Source organism: Salarias fasciatus, unplaced genomic scaffold (genome assembly GCF_902148845.1).
Source record: "Salarias fasciatus unplaced genomic scaffold, fSalaFa1.1, whole genome shotgun sequence".
Lineage (NCBI taxonomy): Eukaryota > Metazoa > Chordata > Actinopteri > Blenniiformes > Blenniidae > Salarias > Salarias fasciatus.
In genome coordinates this window covers 30001-53263 of record NW_021941405.1, presented here as the reverse complement: position 1 = coordinate 53263, position 23263 = coordinate 30001, and the positions used below count along the sequence as shown (strand labels likewise).

At 49.7% G+C, this 23263-nt stretch overlaps 1 protein-coding gene across 2 annotated transcripts in view; it reads right to left on the bottom strand.

The window, feature by feature from the left end:
* Positions 1 to 4190: 4190 nt before the first annotated feature.
* LOC115385780 (voltage-gated potassium channel subunit beta-3-like) overlaps positions 4191 to 23263 on the bottom strand; it is a 32887-nt gene continuing 13814 nt past the window's right edge. Inside the window, exons 1-14 of one of the 2 annotated variants that reach the window (XM_030087852.1) lie at positions 23003 to 23120; positions 13822 to 13865; positions 13699 to 13736; positions 13341 to 13420; positions 13036 to 13080; positions 12866 to 12910; positions 12718 to 12761; positions 10051 to 10137; positions 9860 to 9945; positions 8659 to 8779; positions 8464 to 8558; positions 5745 to 5865; positions 4663 to 4751; positions 4191 to 4286 (exon numbers count right to left, since the gene is read on the bottom strand). In XM_030087852.1, the coding sequence (XP_029943712.1) occupies positions 4194 to 4286; positions 4663 to 4751; positions 5745 to 5865; positions 8464 to 8558; positions 8659 to 8779; positions 9860 to 9945; positions 10051 to 10137; positions 12718 to 12761; positions 12866 to 12910; positions 13036 to 13080; positions 13341 to 13420; positions 13699 to 13736; positions 13822 to 13865; positions 23003 to 23043 (1029 nt within the window). In that variant the 5' untranslated portion in view covers positions 23044 to 23120 and the 3' untranslated portion in view covers positions 4191 to 4193. Of the gene's footprint in view, positions 4287 to 4662; positions 4752 to 5744; positions 5866 to 8463; positions 8559 to 8658; positions 8780 to 9859; positions 9946 to 10050; positions 10138 to 12717; positions 12762 to 12865; positions 12911 to 13035; positions 13081 to 13340; positions 13421 to 13698; positions 13737 to 13821; positions 13866 to 23002; positions 23121 to 23263 lie in introns of those variants that run through there. The other variant, XM_030087851.1, reaches the window with a different exon arrangement.

Sequence of the window (23263 nt, the reverse complement as noted above, 5' to 3'; positions counted from 1 at the left end):
AGTATTAATACTTGAAAAGTTGTTTTTGCTGCTCAGTTATAAAAGCTGTGTGTCTCAGAGAAAAGTGAGAGAGAGAATGCTTGAAGCTGCACTGCCAGCTGAATGTGTCCCAACATTCACTTACCGCTTCGGTTCAGCTTCATCATCGCTGACAGCCTTCGATGAGACGAGGCTGCCGAGGTGCGGGAGGTGGTCCGCGTTTCCCAGTCGGACGTTACCAGTGGAGATGTTTGGAGACGTGGCGAGCGGGCTGCAGCTCGGTGGTGGTTGGGGGAGCATTTTAGCCTTTTTCATACTGACGGCCAGACCGAGCTGTTCGTACGCTCTGGCAAAGCAGACAGGAGGCGCTGAAGGTCCTCTTCTGAGAGGCTACGGAGTATTATGGTCTGCCTGCTGCAGCTCCATGGTGGATGTGGTGGAGGTTTGACCTTTAGTGTAGTTCTGACTGTAGCTCTGACTATAGTTCTGACTGTAGCTCTGACTGTAGTTCTGACTGTAGTTCTGACTGTGGTTCTGACTGTAGTTCTGAAAGTAGTTCTGACTGTAGCTCTGACTGTAGTTCTGACTGTAGATCTGACTGTGGTTCTGACTGTAGTTCTGAAAGTAGTTCTGACTGTAGCTCTGACTGTAGTTCTGACTGTAGATCTGACTGTAGTTCTGGCTGTTGTTCTGAAAGTTGTTCTCACTGTAGCTCTGACTGTAGTTCTGACTGTAGCTCTGACTGTAGATCTGACTGTAGTTCTGACTGTAGATCTGACTGTAGTTCTGACTGTAGTTCGGAAAGTTGTTCTCACTGTAGCTCTGACTGTAGTTCTGACTGTAGTTCTGACTGTAGCTCTGACTGTGGTTCTGACTGTAGTTCTGAAAGTAGTTCTGACTGTAGCTCTGACTGTAGTTCTGACTGTAGCTCTGACTGTAGATCTGACTGTGGTTCTGACTGTAGCTCTGACTGTAGTTCTGACTGTAGCTCTGACTGTGGTTCTGACTGTAGTTCTGACTGTAGCTCTGACTGTAGCTCTGACTGTAGTTCTGACTGTGGCTCTGACTGTAGCTCTGACTGTAGCTCTGACTGTAGTTCTGACTGTGGTTCTGACTGTAGCTCTGACTGTAGTTCTGACTGTGGCTCTGACTGTGGTTCTGACTGTAGTTCTGACTGTAGCTCTGACTGTAGCTCTGACTGTAGTTCTGACTGTAGCTCTGACTGTAGTTCTGACTGTGGCTCTGACTGTAGCTGTGACTGTAGTTCTGACTGTGGTTCTGACTGTAGCTCTGACTGTAGCTCTGACTGTGGTTCTGACTGTAGCTCTGACTGTAGTTCTGACTGTAGCTCTGACTGTAGTTCTGACTGTAGCTCTGACTGTAGTTCTGACTGTGGCTCTGACTGTGGCTCTGACTGTAGTTCTGACTGTAGTTCTGACTGTGGTTCTGACTGTAGCTCTGACTGTAGTTCTGACTGTGGTTCTGACTGTAGCTCTGACTGTAGTTCTGACTGTAGCTCTGACTGTAGTTCTGACTGTAGCTCTGACTGTAGTTCTGACCGTAGTTCTGACTGTAGTTCTGACTGTGGTTCTGACTGTAGCTCTGACTGTAGCTCTGACTGTAGCTCTGACTGTGGCTCTGACTATGGTTCTGACTGTAGTTCTGACTGTAGTTCTGACTGTAGCTCTGACTGTAGTTCTGACCGTAGTTCTGACTGTAGCTCTGACTGTAGTTCTGACTGTGGTTCTGACTGTAGCTCTGACTGTAGCTCTGACTGTAGTTCTGACTGTAGCTCTGACTGTAGCTCTGACTGTGGTTCTGAGTGTAGTTCTGACTGTAGCTCTGACTGTGGTTCTCAAAGTAGTTCTGACTGTAGCTCTGATTGTAGTTCAGACTGTAGCTCTGACTGTAGCTCTGACTGTGGTTCTGACTGTAGTTCTGACTGTAGCTCTGACTGTGGTTATGACTGTAGCTCTGACTGTAGTTCTGACTGTAGTTCTGACTGTAGCTCTGACTGTAGTTCTGACTGTAGTTCTGACTGTAGCTCTGACTGTAGCTCTGACTGTAGCTCTGACTGTGGTTCTGACTGTAGATCTGACTGTACTTCTGACTGTAGCTCTGACTGTAGTTCTGACTGTAGCTCTGACTGTGGTTCTTAGAGATTACTGGAAACAGGTTCATGTTGTACCTCTTATTTTTACAGCAGAACACCGTAAACGAATGACAGTTCTGTTCTGCAAAGTCAACTCCTGCCAAAGCGTCCAGTCCATCTCTGGAGACCACGGCAGCATTTCACCATGAAGTCTCCAGATGAGGACATGTGGGACGGACAGTGTGAGGACGCCCCCCCCGCTGGCGGGATACAGTCAGGTCGGCACCAATCCAAGTCGGCCCCGGCCAACTCGGCACCGCCCCGGGATACAGTCAAGTCGGCATCAAGCCAAGTCGGCCTCTGGGGGGGCTCTCAAGTGGCCGAGTTGGTCGGTGCCGACTTGACTGTAAGCTGCTTACCAACTTGGCCAAAAGCCTCTTTTTTTTTAATCACGATGCGGCTGCAGCGCGACCATTTGCACAGTTTTGTTCGTGCCGGCTGCGCCGCTTCTCCTCAGGTAGCGGGGGGGGGACTGGAGGACAAACTGTGTGATGATGGTGACTGACAGGTTAGAGGTGGAGAATGGACCTGGAGCTTCATGTTTGATGTTCTGTTTGAACCGAGTAGCTTAGCTACGAGCGGCTGTCTGGTCATGTGACCAGATCATGTGACCAGGCGGCGTTTGATCAAACCAGTCGCCTGCATTATAATTATAACTGTGCAAATCGTTGCGTTGCAGCTGGCATCAGCTCCAGGATTTGCACAGCTCCAGGTCCATTCTCCACCTCTAACCTGTCAGTCACCATACTCACACCGTTTGTCCTCCAGTCCCCCCCCCCCCCCCCCCCCCCCCCCCCCCCCGCTACGTGAGGAGAAGCGGCGCTGCTGGCGTGAAAAAAACTGCAAATCGTCGCGCTGCAGCCGCATCGTGATTGAAAAAAAAAAAAAAAAAAGAGGGCTTTTGGCTGAGTTGGTAAGCAGCTACAGTGAAGTCGGCACTGACCACTCGGCCACTTGAGAGCCCCCCCCCCCCCCCCCCCCCCCCCCCCCGGCGAGGCCGACTTGGCTTGGTGCCGACCTGACTGTATCCCCCCCCCCGGCGGTGGTCCTGGCCCTGCTGAGGTAGGTGGACTCAGGGGGACCGGCTGCTCCAGGTCTCAGTGAGACGACGTCTCCTGGATGTCCTGTGACGAGGCTCTGAGTCCAGCCTGGTCCCGTCCTGCGTCCACTCTGGGTCTTCACCAGCGGAGCGGCGGCGCTCTGAGGACGCAGAGCCAGGTTCTGGACTGGTCTGGACCGGGGACAGTCGGTTCCGGGCAGTCCCTCCGCAGGTCCGAGTCTGTCTGGACGCTCGGTCTGTCCACCACCTCCCAAGGGACGAACCGTCCGTCCTCGTCTGGAGACGGACGTGTCTCTGCTTCTGCCGCAGGGCCATCTGACCAGAGACCTGGACCGAACCTAGTCCAGGATTCAGAGTCAGAACCCTCCTCAGCACCCACCTGGTCCAGGCTTTGACCTTTGACCTCTAGGGGGACCAGGACGGCCAATCAGGGGCTTCAGGACAGACAGAGAGACAGAGGAGGACTGATGGACTGGAACCGGTCTGCCTCTGGTCAGCAGGGACCCACACAGCACCAGGAGTGTGTGTGTGTGTGTTTCAGTGTGTTGTAGTGGTGTTCTCATGGTGTGTGTGTGTTGTGTTGTGTAGTTCTGTTGTCATGGTGTGTGTGTGTGTGTTGTGTTGTGTAGTTGTGTCCCCATGGTCTGTGTGTTGTGTAGTTGTGTTCTCATGGTGTGTGTGTTGTGTTGTGTAGTTGTGTTCTCATGGTGTGTGTTGCGTTGTGTAGTTGTGTGTTTCACTCCACCACTCTGCTCTTTTCCTTTAAATAAACTTTATTTTGAAGTTGGCAGAAACAGGAAGTGTGGAGAACAACAGTCTTATTGTGGAGGGAGCAGGAAGCACGTGAGAGGAGCTGTCACAGTAAAACACTCCACTTCCTGTCCCGGCGTCTGAAACAGGAAGTGAGGAACAGTGGGATGTTGTACACACAGTAAAGGGTTCGATCCGCTTCTTCTCCTCAACCGTCTTCTGTTTCCATGACGACGCCCCGAGCCCTGCCTCTCAGCTCCGCCCCTCTTTCTTGCCGGTGCGTGGTTTGTTGCCTAGCAACGCGTCCATCTCTGCGATGAGGGGCGGAGTCAGCTGAGACAGCACCTGGTGAGAGAGCAGCCAATCAGAGCCTCCGGCTGGAGCAGCGCCAGAGACCGAGACTGAGGAGGGAGGGACTGTGAGTGTGTGTGTGTGTGTGTGTGTGTGTGTGTGTGTGTGTGTGTGTGTGTTCTTGTATTTCTATCCTTGTCGGGGCCAAATGTCCCCACAAGGATAGCAAAACGTGGAACGACGTGCCTTGTGGGACCTTTTTCCGGTCCTAAGTAGGAGAAACAGTGTTTTCTTGACCATGTTGTTGTTACTGAGAAAAGTAGGTTAGGGGCTAGACATGAATGGGAGTCAATGGACGGTCCCCACAAGGATAGAAATACGAGACTGTGCGTGTGTGTGTGTGTGTGTGTGTGTGTGTGTGTGTGGTTACCCTGATGGAGCCCAGGTTCTCCAGAAGTTGTTCCGTGTTTGAAACCCCGAGAAGAACCGAGCTGACCCCCTCACTGCGGAGACACCAGGCTGACACACACACACACACACACACACAGACACCCACACACACACACACACACACACACACACACACACACACACACACACACACACACACACACGGACATTAACAAAGGTGAGCAGTTTGCACGTGTTCTTGTTGTTGTGTATTGTCTGTCAGTGTGTGTATTGTACTGTGTGTGTGTATTGTACTGTGTGTGTGTGTTTGTGTTTGTGTGTGTGTTTATTGTGCTGTGTGTGTGTGTGTATTGTGCTGTGTGTTTGTGTGTGTATTGTACTGTGTGTGTGTATTGTAATGTGTGTGTTTGTGTGTGTGTGTGTTGTAGTGTGTGTTTATTGTACTGTAAGTGTGTGTATTGTAACTGTGTGTGTGTTTGTGTGTGTGTGCATTGTGCTGTGTGTGTGTGTGTGTTGTACTGTGTGTGTGTGTTGTACTGTGTGTGTGTATTGTACTGTGAGTGTGTTGTACTGTGTGTGTGTGTGTGTGTGTGTGTGTGATGTACTGTGTGTGTGTGTGTGTGTTGTAATGTGTGTGTGTCTGTATTGTGCTGTGTGTTTGTGTGTGTATTGTACTCTGTGTGTGTATTGTACTGTATGTGTGTGTATTGTAACTGTGTGTGTTTGTGTGTGTGTGCATTGTACTGTGTGTGTGTGTTGTACTGTGTGTGTGTGTGTGTGTTGTAATGTGTGTGTGTGTGTTGTACTGTGTGTGTGTATTGTACTGTGAGTGTGTTGTACTGTGTGTGTGTGTGTGTGTGTGTTGTACTGTGTGTGTGTGTGTGTTGTACTGTGTTGTACTGTGTGTGTGTTGTACTGTGTTGTACTGTGAGCGTGTGTGTGTGTGTTGTAATGTGTGTGTGTGTTGTACTGTGTTGTACTGTGTGTGTGTGTGGGTGTGTGTGTGTGTGTGTGGGTGTGTGTGTGTGTGTGTGTGTGTGTGTGTGTGTGTGTGTGTGTGTGTGAGTGTGTGTGTGTGTGTGTGTGTGAGTGAGTGTGTACCTATGGCCAGCTGCGCTGCGGTGCAGTTCATCCTTCCCGCCAGCAGGTGGAGCTCTTTGATCTTACTGAGCTGCTTCTTCCCTTCATCGCTGTAGAGACGCTCCTGCAGCCAGGAGTAGCCCTGAGGACAGGGGACAGGGGACAGCTGAGACACCGAGAGACACCGAGAGACACTGAGACACCGAGAGACACTGAGACACCGAGAGACACCGAGAGACACTGAGACACCGAGAGACACTGAGACACCGAGAGACACCGAGAGACACTGAGAGACACAGAGAGACACTGAGAGACACAGAGACACCAAGAGACCAGGGACACTCTGAGACACCGAGAGACCGGGGACACTCTGAGACACCGCGAGACCGGGGACACCCTGAGACACTGAGAGACCGGGGACACTCTGAGACACCGAGAGACCGGGGACACTCTGAGACACCGAGAGACCAGGGACACTCTGAGACACTGAGAGACACCAAGAGACTGGGGACATCCTGAGACACTGAGAGACACTGAGAGACCAATACACCCTGAGACACCGAGAGACCGGGGACACCCTGAGACACCAAGAGACCAGGGACACTCTGAGACACCGAGAGACACCGAGAGACCAGGGACACTGAGAGACACCGAGAGACCGGGGACACCTGAGACACCGAGAGACAATGAGAGACCAGGGACACCCTGAGACACCAAGAGACACTGAGAGACCAGGGACACCCTGAGACACCAAGAGACCGGGGACATCCTGAGACACTGAGAGATCGGGGACACCCTGAGACACCAAGAGACCGGGGACACTGAGAGACACTGAGAGACCGGGGACACCCTGAGACACCAAGAGACCGGGGACACTGAGAGACACTGAGAGATCGGGGACACCCTGAGACACCAAGAGACCGGGGACACTGAGAGACACTGGGAGACCAGGGACACCCTGAGACACCGAGAGACACTGAGAGACCGGGGACACCCTGAGACACCGAGAGACACTGAGAGACCGGGGACACCCTGAGACACCGAGAGACCGGGGACACTGAGAGACACTTAGAGACTGAGAGACACACTGGTGGACACAGCTGTCCCCAATGGACAGTTAGTTGTGTGTTTAGTGAAACATGGAGCTCTGGTCTGAGCAGGAGCAGAGTGTGTTCAGAGTGTGTGTTCAGAGTGTGTGTTCAGAGTGTGTGTTCAGAGTGTGTTCAGAGTGTGTTCAGAGTGTGTTCAGAGTGTGTGTTCAGAGTGTGTGTTCAGAGTGTGTTCAGAGTGTGTTCAGTGTGTGTTCAGAGTGTGTTCAGAGTGTGTTCAGAGTGTGTTCAGTGTGTGTTCAGAGTGTGTGTTCAGAGTGTGTTCAGAGTGTGTTCAGAGTGTGTATTCCGGAGTGTGTGTCAGAGTGTGTTCAGAGTGTGTTCAGTGTGTGTTCAGAGTGTGTGTTCAGAGTGTGTTCAGAGTGTGTTCAGTGTGTGTTCAGAGTGTGTTCAGTGTGTTTATTCCGGAGTGTGTGTCAGAGTGTGTTCAGAGTGTGTTCAGAGTGTGTTCAGTGTGTGTATTCCGGAGTGTGTGTCAGAGTGTGTTCAGAGTGTGTTCAGAGTGTGTTCAGTGTGTGTTCAGAGTGTGTGTTCAGAGTGTGTTCAGAGTGTGTTCAGAGTGTCTATTCCGGAGTGTGTGTCAGAGTGTGTTCAGAGTGTGTTCAGTGTGTGTTCAGAGTGTGTGTTCAGAGTGTGTTCAGAGTGTGTTCAGAGTGTGTTCAGAGTGTGTTCAGTGTGTGTTCAGAGTGTGTTCAGAGTGTGTTCAGTGTGTGTTCAGAGTGTGTTCAGTGTGTGTATTCCGGAGTGTGTGTCAGAGTGTGTTCAGAGTGTGTTCAGAGTGTGTTCAGAGTGTGTTCAGTGTGTGTTCAGAGAGTGTGTTCAGAGTTTGTTCAGTGTGTGTATTCCGGAGTGTGTGTCAGAGTGTGTTCAGAGTGTGTTCAGAGTGTGTTCAGTGTGTGTTCAGAGTGTGTGTTCAGAGTGTGTGTCAGAGTGTGTTCAGAGTGTGTTCAGAGTATGTTCAGTGTGTGTTCAGAGTGTGTTCAGTGTGTGTTCAGAGTGTGTGTTCAGAGTGTGTTCAGAGTGTGTTCAGAGTGTGTTCAGAGTGTGTTCAGAGTGTGTTCAGTGTGTGTTCAGAGTGTGTGTTCAGAGTGTGTTCAGAGTGTGTTCAGAGTTTGTTCAGAGTGTGTTCAGAGTGTGTTCAGTGTGTGTTCAGAGTGTGTTCAGTGTGTGTATTCCGGAGTGTGTGTCAGAGTGTGTTCAGAGTGTGTTCAGTGTGTGTTCAGAGAGTGTGTTCAGAGTGTGTTCAGTGTGTGTATTCCGGAGTGTGTGTCAGAGTGTGTTCAGAGTGTGTTCAGTGTGTGTTCAGAGTGTGTGTTCAGAGTGTGTGTCAGAGTGTGTTCAGAGTGTGTTCAGAGTGTGTTCAGTGTGTGTTCAGAGTGTGTTCAGTGTGTGTTCAGAGTGTGTGTTCAGAGTGTGTTCAGAGTGTGTTCAGAGTGTGTTCAGAGTGTGTTCAGTGTGTGTTCAGAGTGTGTGTTCAGTGTGTGTTCAGAGTGTGTTCAGAGTGTGTTCAGTGTGTGTTCAGAGTGTGTTCAGAGTGTGTGTTCAGAGTGTGTGTTCAGAGTGTGTGTTCAGAGTGTGTATTCCGGAGTGTGTGTCAGAGTGTGTGTCAGAGTGTGTGTCAGAGTGTGTACCTTCATGGCGGCCCTGGAGCTCTGGGGAACGCCCTCGTTGTATTTCCCGGTCAGCAGACCGCCGGCCAGAGGAGACCAGGTCATGGCTCCGACCCCTGCAGGGACCGCACACCTCATGTTGAGCCTGCCACCCTGAGTGTGTGTGTGTGTGTGTGTGTGTGTGTGTGTGTGTGTGTGTGTGAGTGTGTGTGGTACCGATCTTGTGGTAGAGCTCTGGCAGCTGCAGCTCCACCTTGTCTCTCTGGAAGTAGTGGTACTCGGCCTGTTCGCACACCGGAGGAACCAGGTTGAACTGCCGGGCCACGGAGTACGCCTCCTGCAGGACACAGCGGGGTCACAGCGGGTTCTCCAGTCTGGTCCTGCAGAACCCTGACCATCCAGCAGGTTCTCCAGCCTGGTCCTGCAGAACCCTGACCATCCAGCAGGTTCTCCAGTCTGGTCCTGCAGAACCCTGACCATCCAGCAGGTTCTCCAGCCTGGTCCTGCAGAACCCTGACCATCCAGCAGGTTCTCCAGCCTGGTCCTGCAGAACCCTGACCATCCAGCAGGTTCTCCAGCCTGGTCCTGCAGAACCCTGACCATCCAGCAGGTTCTCCAGCCTGGTCCTGCAGAACCCTGACCATCCAGCGGGTTCTCCAGCCTGGTCCTGCTGCAGTGCCTGGCTCAGCATGGGTTCTGCTGGGAGCCTCGTCACATCAACCAACCCGTCACACTAACCAACCCGTCAAGCTAACCAACCTGTCACACTAACCAACCCATCAAGCTAACCAACCTGTCACACTAACCAACCTGTCAAGCTAACCAACCTGTCACACTAACCAACCCATCAAGCTAACCAACCTGTCACACTAACCAACCCGTCAAGCTAACCAACCCATCACATTAACCAACCCATCACACTAAGCAACCCATCATGCTAACCAACCTGTCACACTAACCAACCCATCACATCAACCAACTTGTCAAGCTAACCAACCAGTCACACTAACCAACCCATCACATTTACCAACCCGTCACACTAACTACCAGTCACACTAACCAACCCGTTGGGCTAACCAACCTGTCACGCTAACCAACCCATCACACTAACCAACCCATCATGCTAACCAACCCATTACATTAACCAACCCATCACACTAACCAACCTGTCTCATCAGCAGCAGGCTAAACCTGGTCCAGGTTCTGGGTTCTTCACAGTAGAAGTTTGTTTTCAGCGTCTTGATAAACAAACCAGAGGTTCTGTGGTGTGTGTGTGTGTGTGTGTGTGTGTGTGTGCGTGCGTGCGTGTGAGCGTTCTTGTATTTCTATCCTTGTTGGGCCCAAATGTCCCCACAAGGATAGCAAAACGTGGAACGACGTGCGTGTGTGTGTGTGTGTGTGTGCGTGCGTGCCGCACCATGATCTCCACCACGTTCCACCGGGACGTTCCCCAGTACATGGCCAAACCCTGATCGATCACGAAGGTCATCGCTCGCACAATTTCTGAAACAACACAACACACACATTACACAACTACACACATAACCTGTGTGAGTGTGTGTGTGTGTGTGTGTGTGTGTGTGTGTGTGTGTGTGTGTGTGTGCTGACCCTCCATGGGAGCGTTGATGTCGCTCCTGTTGGCGAAGACGATGTCCACGTAGTCCAGCTGTAACCTGGACAGAGACCCTCGCAGACCTGCAACAGGTGGTGGGTTAGTCAGCTGGTGGACTGGTGAGCTGCTCATGGCTGGCTGGTTAGTTGGTTGGTGTTGTGGTTGGTTAGTTGGTTGGTTAGGTGGTGAGTTAGCTGTCATCTGGTTTCGGGTGGTGAGTTAGTTGTTTGTCAGCTGGTTTCAGGCGGTGAGTTAGTTGTTTGTCAGGTGGTGAGTTAGTTGTTTGTCAGCTGGTTTCAGGTGGTGAGTTAGTTGTTTGTCAGGTGGATTCAGGTGGTGAGTTAGTTGTTTGTCAGGTGGTGAGTTAGTTGTTTGTCAGGTGGATTCAGGTGGTGAGTTAGTTGTTTGTCAGTTGGATTCAGGTGGTGAGTTAGCTGTTTGTCAGGTGGATTCAGGTGGTGAGTTAGTTGTTTGTCAGCTGGATTCAGGTGGCGAGTTAGTTGTTTGTCAGCTGGTTTCAGGTGGTGAGTTAGTTGTTTGTCAGGTGGCGAGTTAGTTGTTTGTCAGGTGGATTCAGGTGGCGAGTTAGTTGTTTGTCAGCTGGTTTCAGGTGGTGAGTTAGTTGTTTGTCAGGTGGCGAGTTAGTTGTTTGTCAGCTGGTTTCAGGTGGTGAGTTATTTGTTTGTCAAGTGGATTCAGGTGGTGAGTTAGTTGTTTGTCAGCTGGTTTCAGGTGGTGAGGTAGTTGTTTGTCAGGTGGCGAGTTAGTTGTTTGTCAGCTGGTTTCAGGTGGTGAGTTAGTTGTTTGTCAAGTGGATTCAGGTGGTGAGTTAGTTGTTTGTCAGCTGGTTTCAGGCGGTGAGTTAGTTGTTTGTCAGCTGGTTTCAGGTGGTGAGTTAGTTGTCAGGTGGCGAGTTAGTTGTTTGTCAGCTGGTTTCAGGTGGTGAGTTATTTGTTTGTCAAGTGGATTCAGGTGGTGAGTTAGTTGTTTGTCATGTGGATTCAGGTGGTGAGCTAGTTGTTTGTCATTTGGTTTCAGGTGGTGAGTTAGTTGTTTGTCAGCTGGTTTCAGGTGGTGAGTTAGTTGTTTGTCAGGTGGCGAGTTAGTTGTTTGTCAGCTGGTTTCAGGTGGTGAGTTATTTGTTTGTCAAGTGGATTCAGGTGGTGAGTTAGTTGTTTGTCAGCTGGTTTCAGGTGGTGAGTTAGTTGTTTGTCAGGTGGCGAGTTAGTTGTTTGTCAGCTGGTTTCAGGTGGTGAGTTAGTTGTTTGTCAAGTGGATTCAGGTGGTGAGTTAGTTGTTTGTCAGCTGGTTTCAGGCGGTGAGTTAGTTGTTTGTCAGCTGGTTTCAGGTGGTGAGTTAGTTGTCAGGTGGCGAGTTAGTTGTTTGTCAGCTGGTTTCAGGTGGTGAGTTATTTGTTTGTCAAGTGGATTCAGGTGGTGAGTTAGTTGTTTGTCAGCTGGTTTCAGGTGGTGAGTTAGTTGTTTGTCAGCTGGTTTCAGGCGGTGAGTTAGTTGTTTGTCAGCTGGTTTCAGGTGGTGAGTTGGATGTTTGTCAGCTGGTTTCAGGTGGTGAGTTAGTTGTTTGTCAGGTGGTGAGTTAGTTGTTTGTCAGCTGGTTTCAGGTGGTGAGTTAGTTGTTTGTCAGCTGGTTTCAGGTGGTGAGTTAGTTGTTTGTCAGCTGGTTTCAGGTGGTGAGTTAGTTGTTTGTCAGGTGGTGAGTTAGTTGTTTGTCAGCTGGTTTCAGGTGGTGAGTTATTTGTTTGTCAAGTGGATTCAGGTGGTGAGTTAGTTGTTTGTCAGCTGGTTTCAGGTGGTGAGTTAGTTGTTTGTCAGGTGGCGAGTTAGTTGTTTGTCAGCTGGTTTCAGGTGGTGAGTTAGTTGTTTGTCAAGTGGATTCAGGTGGTGAGTTAGTTGTTTGTCAGCTGGTTTCAGGCGGTGAGTTAGTTGTTTGTCAGCTGGTTTCAGGTGGTGAGTTAGTTGTCAGGTGGCGAGTTAGTTGTTTGTCAGCTGGTTTCAGGTGGTGAGTTATTTGTTTGTCAAGTGGATTCAGGTGGTGAGTTAGTTGTTTGTCAGCTGGTTTCAGGTGGTGAGTTAGTTGTTTGTCAGCTGGTTTCAGGCGGTGAGTTAGTTGTTTGTCAGCTGGTTTCAGGTGGTGAGTTGGATGTTTGTCAGCTGGTTTCAGGTGGTGAGTTAGTTGTTTGTCAGGTGGTGAGTTAGTTGTTTGTCAGCTGGTTTCAGGTGGTGAGTTAGTTGTTTGTCAGCTGGTTTCAGGTGGTGAGTTAGTTGTTTGTCAGCTGGTTTCAGGTGGTGAGTTAGTTGTTTGTCAGGTGGTGAGTTAGTTGTTTGTCAGCTGGTTTCAGGCGGTGAGTTAGTTGTTTGTCAGCTGGTTTCAGGTGGTGAGTTAGTTGTTTGTCAGGTGGTGAGTTAGTTGTTTGTCAGCTGGTTTCAGGCGGTGAGTTAGTTGTTTGTCAGCTGGTTTCAGGTGGTGAGTTAGTTGTTTGTCAGCTGGTTTCAGGTGGTGAGTTAGTTGTTTGTCAGCTGGTTTCAGGTGGTGAGTTAGTTGTTTGTCAGCTGGTTTCAGGTGGTGAGTTAGTTGTTTGAACCTGAAATAATCCAAAATAATTCACTGTTTCGGGATTACTTTTTCATTTTCATTGTTTTCACCTTCAATGATGTGTTTTCGGGACAGTCCGCGCTCCGTCTCTGCCCTGCAACAAACAAACAAACAAACAAACAAACAAACAAACAAACAACCATCAGTCTGTCCGTCTGATCCGGGCTGAACGGTTTGAATCTTCTCTCATAGACTCACTGTCCTCCCCAGTACAGCTTGGTGGTGATCACATAGCTGGACCTCCTGTGGACACACACACACACACACACACACACACACACACACACACACACACACACACACACACACACGTCAGTGTCAGACCAGACTGTGTCTCTCAGATGAAGCAGACGTTCTGAAGTTTTCACCTCCATCCTTTTTTCTTCAGGATGTTTCCCAGAGTCGTCTCTGCTCTGAAACACACACACACACACACACACACACACACACACACACACACACACACACACACACACACACACACACACACATTTATATATGATCTATAGTCAAGGAAAATCATAAAGGAAACAAATTCATTAATGCATTTTGAATGTACAGACGGATGGATTGAGGGATGGATTGAGGGATGGATGGACAGATGGATGGATTGAGGGACAGGTGGATTGATGGACAGACGGATGAGACGTTGGAGACACATTGAGACATTCACCTCCCTGAAGCGTAGACCTCTGCTGTGTCAAACAGATTGACTCCACTGTCATAAGCTGCTGTCATCACACTGTCCGCCATCTGGGGACAGACAGGACAGGACAGGGACAGGAGGGACAGGGACAGGAGGGACAGGCAGGACATCCAGGACAGGGAAAGGAGAGGGACAGGGAGAGGACAGGGACAGGGAGAGGACAGGGACAGGGACAGATAATAAGTGGATCAAATGCTATTTTTATCTGTTACTAAAATCAAGTTCTGAAGGCTTTGATGACGCCACAGCTAAAATCACACACACACACACACACACACACACACACACACACACACACACACACACACACACACACACACAGTACCTCATCAGATATCTGAGATCCAAACGTTACCCACGTTCCTGTAAAGAGAAGAGTCAGTTAGTCTGTGTGTGTGTGTGTGTGTGTGTGTGTGTGTGTGTGTGTGTGTGTGTGTGTGTGTCTCACCCAGTCCCAGGCAGGACACTCGGAGTCCAGACTTGCCCAGGTTCCTGTAAGACAGAGTGGGTGTTAGTTCTGAGGAGAACCCTGGCTCCTGCCGGGTTCCTCCGGGTTCCTCCGGGTTCCTCCGGGTTCCTCCGGGTTCCTGCCGGGTTCCTCCGGGTTCTGGAGGTTCCTCGGTTCTCTAACGGAACCACAGGAGGCAGCGGTCCTGTGGAACCAGAACCAGCTTCAGTTCTGTCGGCCCACACGGTCTCCAGACCGTTCTGAGGAGGCTCCAGTTAGAACAGACGAGAACAGACTCGTCCTTCGCCCACCCAGGTGGTCGGTCGGCTCCCCGGTCCAAGGCACCGGGGGGACCAGACTCTCCCTGAGGACCTGAAGTCTCTGGATGTTCAGGACTGTCTTGGTTGACACGTCTCTGCAACATGGCGTGGCGGTCGGGGACGGAGCCTCTGGACTGGCAGACCGGGTGGTGATCCCTGTTTAAAAAGGGGGACCGGAGGATGTGGTCCAGCTATAGGGGATCACACTCCTCAGCCTCCCCGGGAAAGTCTAGTCCAGGGTCCTGGAGAGGAGGATCCGACCGAGAGTCGAACCTCGGATTCAGGAGGAACAATGCGGTTTTTGTCCTGGTCCTGGAACCCTGGACCAGCTCTAGACCCTCCATAGGGGCTCGAGGGTTCGTGGGAGTTCGCCCAACCAGTCCACATGGGTTCTATTGACCTGGAGAAGGAGTTGGACCGCGTCCCTCATGGTGTCTTGTGGGGGGTGCTCCAGGAATACGGAGTCCGGGGCCCCTTGTTAAGGGCCGTCCGGTCTCTGTAGGACCGGAGTAGGTCCACATTGCTGGCAGTAAGTCAGACCTGGTCCCGGTTCATGCTGGACTCCAGCAGGGCTGAACTTCGTCACCGGTTCTGTTCAGAATCTTTAGAGGGACGCGGATCGGCCGGTTTTGCTCATTGGTATCTAATCTCTAGCCCCCCCTGGAGGGCCGATACAGGACTACCGGCACTGGAAGCTTTTACTGCGCCGCTTCCTCGCTTTTCCTCCTTCCTCTGAAAACGCTCTGTTCAGTTGACTCCATCCCAGTCTCATCCACGTGCACATTCACCCTCTCACCCCGTGTGGCAGATAACCCGCTACTTACTCGCCAAACAGAAAACTCATCTGCCGCTGGCGGCTGTTCATTTCGGACGTTGGTGGTGATTCTAACTTTTTTGCGCTATTCCCCGATCAGCTGATGACTCCGTGGAGCGTCCAGCCTCACCATCTGAAATAACTTTATAGCTAAACAAACGCAGGACACTGAGCAGTTCTGACTCACCGCTTGCTCTGCGGGATCATCAACACCACCGTGTACCGTGGGAACGGCTCGGCGTTCAAGTGCAGCTTGACGGCAAATCCAGCTTCAGACTGGCCCAAATTAGCAAAACAGCGCCGCGCAAAACGCCGCTGGCGGACAGAGACTGGAGGACTCGTCTTCTTCTGACCCCGAAAAAGAAATAATTCCCACTGCTGCCTGGAAGATTCGTCTTCAGGAAAGCCAAATAAAACTGCCTTTCCAGGATGTCCAAATAAATATTTTCTGGGAGCCATGTTCTCTGGATCTAACACCAACACACACACACACACACACACACACACACACACACACACACACACACACACATACACACACACACACACACACACACACACACACAGCAGGCACAGAGAACCTGGCCGGGTCTCAGCATGACCATATAAGGAAGCCGGATCACATCTACGTCACGACGGTCCGGCTTGAAAACCCTCAGAGAACCAGAACCTTCACAGCCAGGAAGAACGTTTTCAGGGCTTGTGGGTAAAAACATGAACCTCATTACTGGACACTGTGGCGTCGTCTCACTTTGGTATCAGACAGTTTAACAGTGTCTACAGGTTTAAAGAAGACGTCCACTGATCAACGTCCCCTTTAAGGACAGAATTTCTAGGTGCAGCCAGGGGCCAGAGGGGGTCCGGTTCGGGGACCAGGGGCCAGAGGGGGTCCGGTTCAGGGACCAGGGGCCAGAGGGGGTCCGGTTCGGGGACCACAGGATTTCATCTCTGCTCTTTGCAGATGATCTTGTCCTGTTGGCTTCATGGAACCCGGACCATCATGCACTGGGGCGGTTTCCAGCCGAGTGCGAAGCGACAGGGATGAGGATCAGCACCTCCAAATCCGAGGCCCTGCTCCTGGACCGGAGGAAGGTGGTCTGTCCTCTCCTGGTCGGTGGAGAGACTCTGGTCCAGGTGGAGGAGTTTCAGTATCTTGGGGTCTTGTTCACAGCGGGGGGGCGGGTGGAGGAGAGACTGACAGGAGGATCGGTGCAGCGTCTGCAGTGATCAGTGGTATCGGTCCGTTGTGGTGAAGAAGGAGCTGAAAGGAGAAGCTCTGGATTTACCGGTCAGTCTACGTCCCCCCCTCACCTCTGGTCCTGAGCTTTGGGTCATGACCGAAAGGACAAGATCCTGGATACAAGCGGCTGAAACAAGCTTCCTCCATAGGGGGGCTGGACTCCCTTAGAGACAGGGGGAGGAGCTACGTCAGCAGGGGGAGGAGCTACATCACCAGAGAGGAGCTGGGAGTAGAGCCGCTACTCCTCCACATTGAGAGGAGCAGCTGAGGAGCTCAGCTCCTCTTTAGGATGGAACCTCCTGGACGTCTCCCTGGGGACGTGTTCCAGGCACGTCCCACTGGGAGGAGACCCTGGGGAAGACCAGGGGCCTCACCTATAAAACCCTGCGGGAAAATCTGACAATAATGGCGCGTGGGAACGCAACGCAAACTTCTGTCCGCAAAAAAAATTCGGGAGCCAAAAAAAAGTGCGCCGCACAGCTGTTCGCAATTTCCAAGTCACGGTTTCAAATCCTGCGGAGAACGTGTCGGTGGCCGATCACACCCACAATCCCGCCCCAACTCCACCCCTTGGCACCATATATGGGTATGCAAATGAACTCGTGAATGAAATTTGGGTATATTAGACGGTGAGGCGCAGCGGAGCCTGCAGATAATCGCGGATCAGGCGGATGAAGTGTCGAAAAATGAAGATTTTAATGACATTCGGGCGGGTTGTGTTGAAGCACTCAAATAAAAAAAAAAGCAACATTTTAAATCTTATTCCAAACATAAAGAAACGAACGAAAACGATAGAAAAACACTTTATGATCAGCCAAATGAGCAAAAGTGTGCATAATCATGGCATTTACAATTTAATCGCACATTCAGCAGAAAACAACGCAGCTTTTCCTTTTCCAGGCGATCAGCGTCTCGCTGCAGAACACAAGTGTGGCCGGCAGGTGAGACGCGCCGCATGCAGGCGGTGGATCTGCTGCTGTGGAGGGCTGAGGTGATGCTGCTGCCGTTATTGGTGAGGTGGAGAGCCGGGCTGCTGTCCTCTCTGGAGGACACAGCAGTGGAGGGACAGAGTGGAGCAGGTGACCACAACGTGGTCAGAGCCATCGGGCCACTACTGCTGAAGTGAAAAAAGTGGTCCGACTTGAAGGTGAGTTGTCATAATTCATAGAGTCTCAACATTGCAGAAACACCTTTTAAAAAAAAGGAAAAAAAAAAAACTTAACATAAAAATGTAGTGGAAATGGTTGCACAATATGATTGTGCGTCCAGGCATTATCTAAATTGTTTTGCCTCTGGAGTCAACAGGATTTAATGCGCTGCAGCATAGAGGCTGTGAACCCGGGATGATTCGGGGTTCGGACGTCAGATATGGCCATGGCAAAATAGCAAACATTTTTTGTGTCAATTTGCCATTTAATTGTGAACAATTTGAAGTGTGTATCATGAGAAAAATTGTCATACAAGGGACAGTGGGTATTTGTAAGTGCAGAGACAAAGACATTGTACATGTTTATATGTGATGTGTCTGATTGCTCCCTGTGAACTATTTATTTTGTGTTTATTTTAGAAGATGCAGAAAGGAGATGGAACAGGATGGAAACATTCCAAAGCCTCTGAACATGACTTCCTCAAAGTGTCTCCCCTCATGTGCTCATCACCACTCACTGTCTGTCTTAAATGTATATTTAAATTATATCGAACTTATGTCTGTTATTTATTTCGTTATATCTGTCTTGGATCTTGGTGTAAATTAAGTTTGATTTATATCTGTCGGCTTCTATCTATTATTTAATTAAATGTGTCTTCCAGTTTATTTCCATTATATTTAATTCAACTTAAATAATTAGTTGTGTCGGTCAGTATATTCCTGTTATGCAATTATATCTAATTTTGCATACAAACTATATTTAACTTTTCCTTGTATGGTTGGGCTTTGTATTTTTCTACTTTTCTTTCTACGTTTCTTGCCGCTGCAGCCCTGCAGTTTCCCCATGCGGGACAAATAAAGGCTTTTCAATTCCGTTTCCTTCTGCTTAGTCGTCTCCACGTAGTTTTTCTGAATTGTGCGGTCCCGTACGGCAGCTATTTTGTTGGCGGTGAGGACCGCAAAGTCACGCGCATTTTTTCCCTTCGCAAAATGTATATAGGTACCTGCTTTGGCGCAGAGGGGCGGCACCGCAAGGTTTGGGGCTCGTTTTGTGCGCCGCAAGCTTTATAGGTAAGGCCCCAGGACACTCGGGAGAGACTATGTCTCTGGGTTGGCCTGGGAACGCCTTGGGATCCTCTAAGAGAACCTGGAGGAAGAGTCTGGGGACAGGAAGTTTAGGGACAGGAAGTTTGGACATCCCTGCTGAGACTGCTGCCCCTGAGACCCGGCACCGTATGAGCGGTAGAAGATGGATGGATGGATAGACTAGAACAGACGAGACTAGACTACAACAGAACAGACTAGACTAGACTAGAATGTGTTTATTATGATAAATCACCTCCTTGGAGCCAATAGAAAGAGAGCAAAGAAATAAACAACAGCAATAAATACTAGAAACATGCAGACGTGGGCAAACTGTTGGTTCCTTCATTTCATGAAAGAAAAACTCCCAGAGAAACAACCTGAACCTGAGAAAACTCGCAATAAATAAGAATTCTATGAAATTTAACCCATGAAAGCCAGACGCTGCTTTTTAATCAGACTTCAACAGAAATATTCAAAAAATAAATCATGAAACAGGCCTGCTGCAGAGACTCCAGCTAGCCTGTTAGCTCTGAGGAGAATCATGCTAGCCTGTTAGCTCTGAGGAGAATCATGCTAGCCTGTTAGCTCTGAGGAGAATCATGCTAGCCTGTTAGCTCTGAGAAGAATCACATTAGCCTGTTAGCTCTGAGGAGAATCATTTTAGCCTGTTAGCAGAGGTGGACATAAAGTACTTTCCCATGCCATGTTTTTGTTGTGCCCAGTCAGTTAACAAAGGGCTGAGCTGATTTGAATCACCTGCAACCAACAGTTCTGGGCCCAGGTGATCACGATCAGCCCAGCTCTTCGAGAACTGACTGGATACATGGAAAACATGGCATGGGAAAGTACTTTCTGCCTACCTCTGCCTGTTAGCTCTGAGGAGAATCACGTTAGCCTGTTAGCTCTGAGGAGAATCATGCTAGCTCGTTAGCTCTGAGGAGAATCACGTTAGCCTGTTAGCTCTGAGGAGAATCACGCTAGCCTGTTAGCTCTGAGGAGAATCATGCTAGCTCGTTAGCTCTGAGGAGAATCATGCTAGCTCGTTAGCTCTGAGGAGAACCAAGTTAGCCTGTTAGCTCTGAGGAGAATCATGCTAGCCTGTTAGCTCTGAGAAGAATCATGCTAGCCTGTTAGCTCTGAGGAGAATCATGCTAGCTCGTTAGCTCTGAGAAGAATCATGCTAGCCTGTTAGCTCTGAGAAGAATCATGCTAGCCTGTTAGCTCTGAGAAGAATCATGCTAGCCTGTTAGCTCTGAGGAGAATCATGCTAGCTCGTTAGCTCTGAGAAGAATCATGCTAGCCTGTTAGCTCTGAGAAGAATCATGCTAGCCTGTTAGCTCTGAGGAGAATCATGCTAGCCTGTTAGCTCTGAGGAGAATCATGCTAGCTCGTTAGCTCTGAGGAGGAGACTCATGTTAGCCTGGGGAAAGCTTTAGCAGTGTTAGCATTGTTAACTTGCTATTTGAAAACTACCAGTCAGTTGAGTCCATCAGCTCTCATCCTGCTTTTTGCATCCAGCAGCAGTGCATGATGGGACTCAATGTTCCAGCATTGAATAAGCCAATCAGCACTCAGCACAGGGATTAGATCCAACCAATCAGAGAGCAGCACAGCGGTTTAAACCAACCAATCAGAGAGCAGCAAAGAGGTTAAAACCAACCAATCAGAGAGCAGCACAGGGATTAGATCTAACCAGTCAGAGAGCATTACAGAGGTTAGAGCCAACCAATCAGAGAGCAGCACAGGGATTAACACTGCCTTCAATTAGGAACCTTCTTATTGTTGCTGCTGATGAACACTGCAGATGTTTCAGAGGACACACACACACACACACACACACACACACACACACACACACACACACCAAGGGTCAGCACATCGTGACCAGAGCCACTTCCTGTCACATCAGGGGTCAAAGTGCTGAGTCAGTTTGACGGTGCAGTGGAGGGTGGAGGTGGACTGCTCCATGAAGAGGAGTGTGTGTGTGTGTGTGTGTATGTGTGTGTGTGTGTGTGTGTGTGTGTGTGTGTGTGTGTGTGTGTGTGTGTGTGTGCGCACAGTAAGCGGTGAGCCAATCAGGCAAGCTCACTATAAAACACACAAACGCGTGTTCTGATGGCCTCCAGGTCTGAATCAGAACCAGAACCAGACCCAGTCCAATCAGGAGGGAGGAAGATGCTCTATGGTCTGATGTCAGAGGAGGAAGAAGCTCTATAGTCTGTTAGAGGAGGAAGATGCTCTATAGTCTGTTAGAGGAGGAAGAAGCTCTATAGTCTGTCAGAGGAGGAAGATGCTCTATAGTCTGTCAGAGGAGGAAGATGCTCTATAGTCTGTCAGAGGAGGAAGATGCTCTATAGTCTGTCAGAGGAGGAAGATGCTCTATAGTCTGATGTCAGAGGAGGAAGATGCTCTATAGTCTGTTGTCAGAGGAGGAAGATGCTCTATAGTCTGATGTCAGAGGAGGAAGATGCTCTATAGTTTGTCAGAGGAGGAAGATGCTCTATAGTCTGTCAGAGGAGGAAGATGCTCTATAGTCTGTCAGAGGAGGAAGATGCTCTATAGTCTGATTCTAGAGGAGGAAGATGCTCTATAGTCTGATGTCAGAGGAGGAAGATGCTCTATAGTCTGTTGTCAGAGGAGGAAGATGCTCTATAGTCTGATGTCAGAGGAGGAAGATGCTCTATAGTTTGTCAGAGGAGGAAGATGCTCTATAGTCTGTCAGAGGAGGAAGATGCCCTATAGTCTGTCAGAGGAGGAAGATGCTCTATAGTCTGATTCTAGAGGAGGAAGATGCTCTATAGTCTGATTCTAGAGGAGGAAGATGCTCTATAGTCTGTTGTCAGAGGAGGAAGATGCTCTATAGTCTGTCAGAGGAGGAAGATGCTCTATAGTCTGTCAGAGGAGGAAGATGCTCTATAGTCTGTCAGAGGAGGAAGATGCTCTATAGTCTGTTAGAGGAGGAAGATGCTCTATAGTCTGTTAGAGGAGGAAGATGCTCTATAGTCTGTCAGAGGAGGAAGATGCTCTATAGTCTGTCAGAGGAGGAAGATGCTCTATAGTCTGTCAGAGGAGGAAGATGCTCTATAGTCTGATGTCAGAGGAGGAAGATGCTCTATAGTCTGTTGTCAGAGGAGGAAGATGCTCTATAGTCTGATGTCAGAGGAGGAAGATGCTCTATAGTTTGTCAGAGGAGGAAGATGCTCTATAGTCTGTCAGAGGAGGAAGATGCTCTATAGTCTGTCAGAGGAGGAAGATGCTCTATAGTCTGATTCTAGAGGAGGAAGATGCTCTATAGTCTGATTCTAGAGGAGGAAGATGCTCTATAGTCTGTTGTCAGAGGAGGAAGATGCTCTATAGTCTGTCAGAGGAGGAAGATGCTCTATAGTCTGTCAGAGGAGGAAGATGCTCTATAGTCTGTCAGAGGAGGAAGATGCTCTATAGTCTGATTCTAGAGGAGGAAGATGCTCTATAGTCTGTTAGAGGAGGAAGATGCTCTATAGTCTGTTAGAGGAGGAAGATGCTCTATAGTCTGTCAGAGGAGGAAGATGCTCTATAGTCTGTCAGAGGAGGAAGACGCTCTATAGTCTATCAGAGGAGGAAGATGCTCTATAGCCTGATGTCAGAGGAGGAAGATGCTCTATAGTCTGATTCTAGAGGAGGAAGATGCTCTATAGTCTGATTCGAGAGGAGGAAGATGCTCTATAGTCTGTCAGAGGAGGAAGATGCTCTATAGTCCGTCAGAGGAGGAAGATGCTCTATGGTCTGATTCTAGAGGAGGAAGATGCTCTATAGTCTGTCAGAGGAGGAAGATGCTCTATAGTCCGTCAGAGGAGGAAGATGCTCTATCTCCTCGCACTTTAAGAGCTTGTGCCTCATGCGGCATGATCACCACTCTGTTACACTGTTATTTATTATTCTTACATCTTGTGGTTGCATTTATGCAAATTATACTTGCCCCTGTATTTTTTTCTGTCTTCATCAAATGCCCGTGTTGTTTTCTGTTTTGTCCCTTATGTTTTTTTGTCCAAAGTCTTCCTGTCCTTGACATTTTAATCGAGGTGAAATGTAGCTTCACATGAGCTCCCAGAAAATTTCGTTGTCCCCCCCCCCGTGCAACGACAATAAAGTCTATTGTCTTCTGTTCTATTCTACAGTCTGTCAGAGGAGGAAGATGCTCTATGGTCTGGATGCTCAACCAACTACCAACATGCAAACAGCCCCTGGACATAGATGCTAACAATATGCTAATGCTAATCACAGCTCCTGTGGAACCAGGCTAATGCTAATGCTAATGCTAATGCTAATGCTAATGCTGCTGTCTCAGTACTTCAGTCCAGTGACTCCATCAGTTCCACAGTGAGGATTCACATCTTCACACATCAGTATTTACACTGAGAGACCTGAGCAGCTCAACACACACACACACACACACACACACACACACACACACACACACACACACACACACACACACACACACACACACACACACACACACACACACACACACACACACACACACACACCCAGGACCCTGGGCCAGTCCTCTCTCCTCCACTGTGTCTCACTCTCACCTGTACTTCATGTTGCCATGACGACCCAGGGCCTCCTTCATGTGGGCGTGGCCTGGCAGGGTGGTCCTGCTCAGAGGCTCCGCCCTCACCTTTGACTGACAGGTAGTGTTTGAAGCCGCCGCCGCCCGCCGCTCCTTCAGCTGGTGCTCGCTGGTCCCGCCCCCTCCCCCGCCGCCCCCCACGTTACACGCGATGGACACCTGCATCCCGGCGGGGTGTGTCTGTGTGTGTGTGTGTGTGTATGTGTGTGTGTGTGTGTGT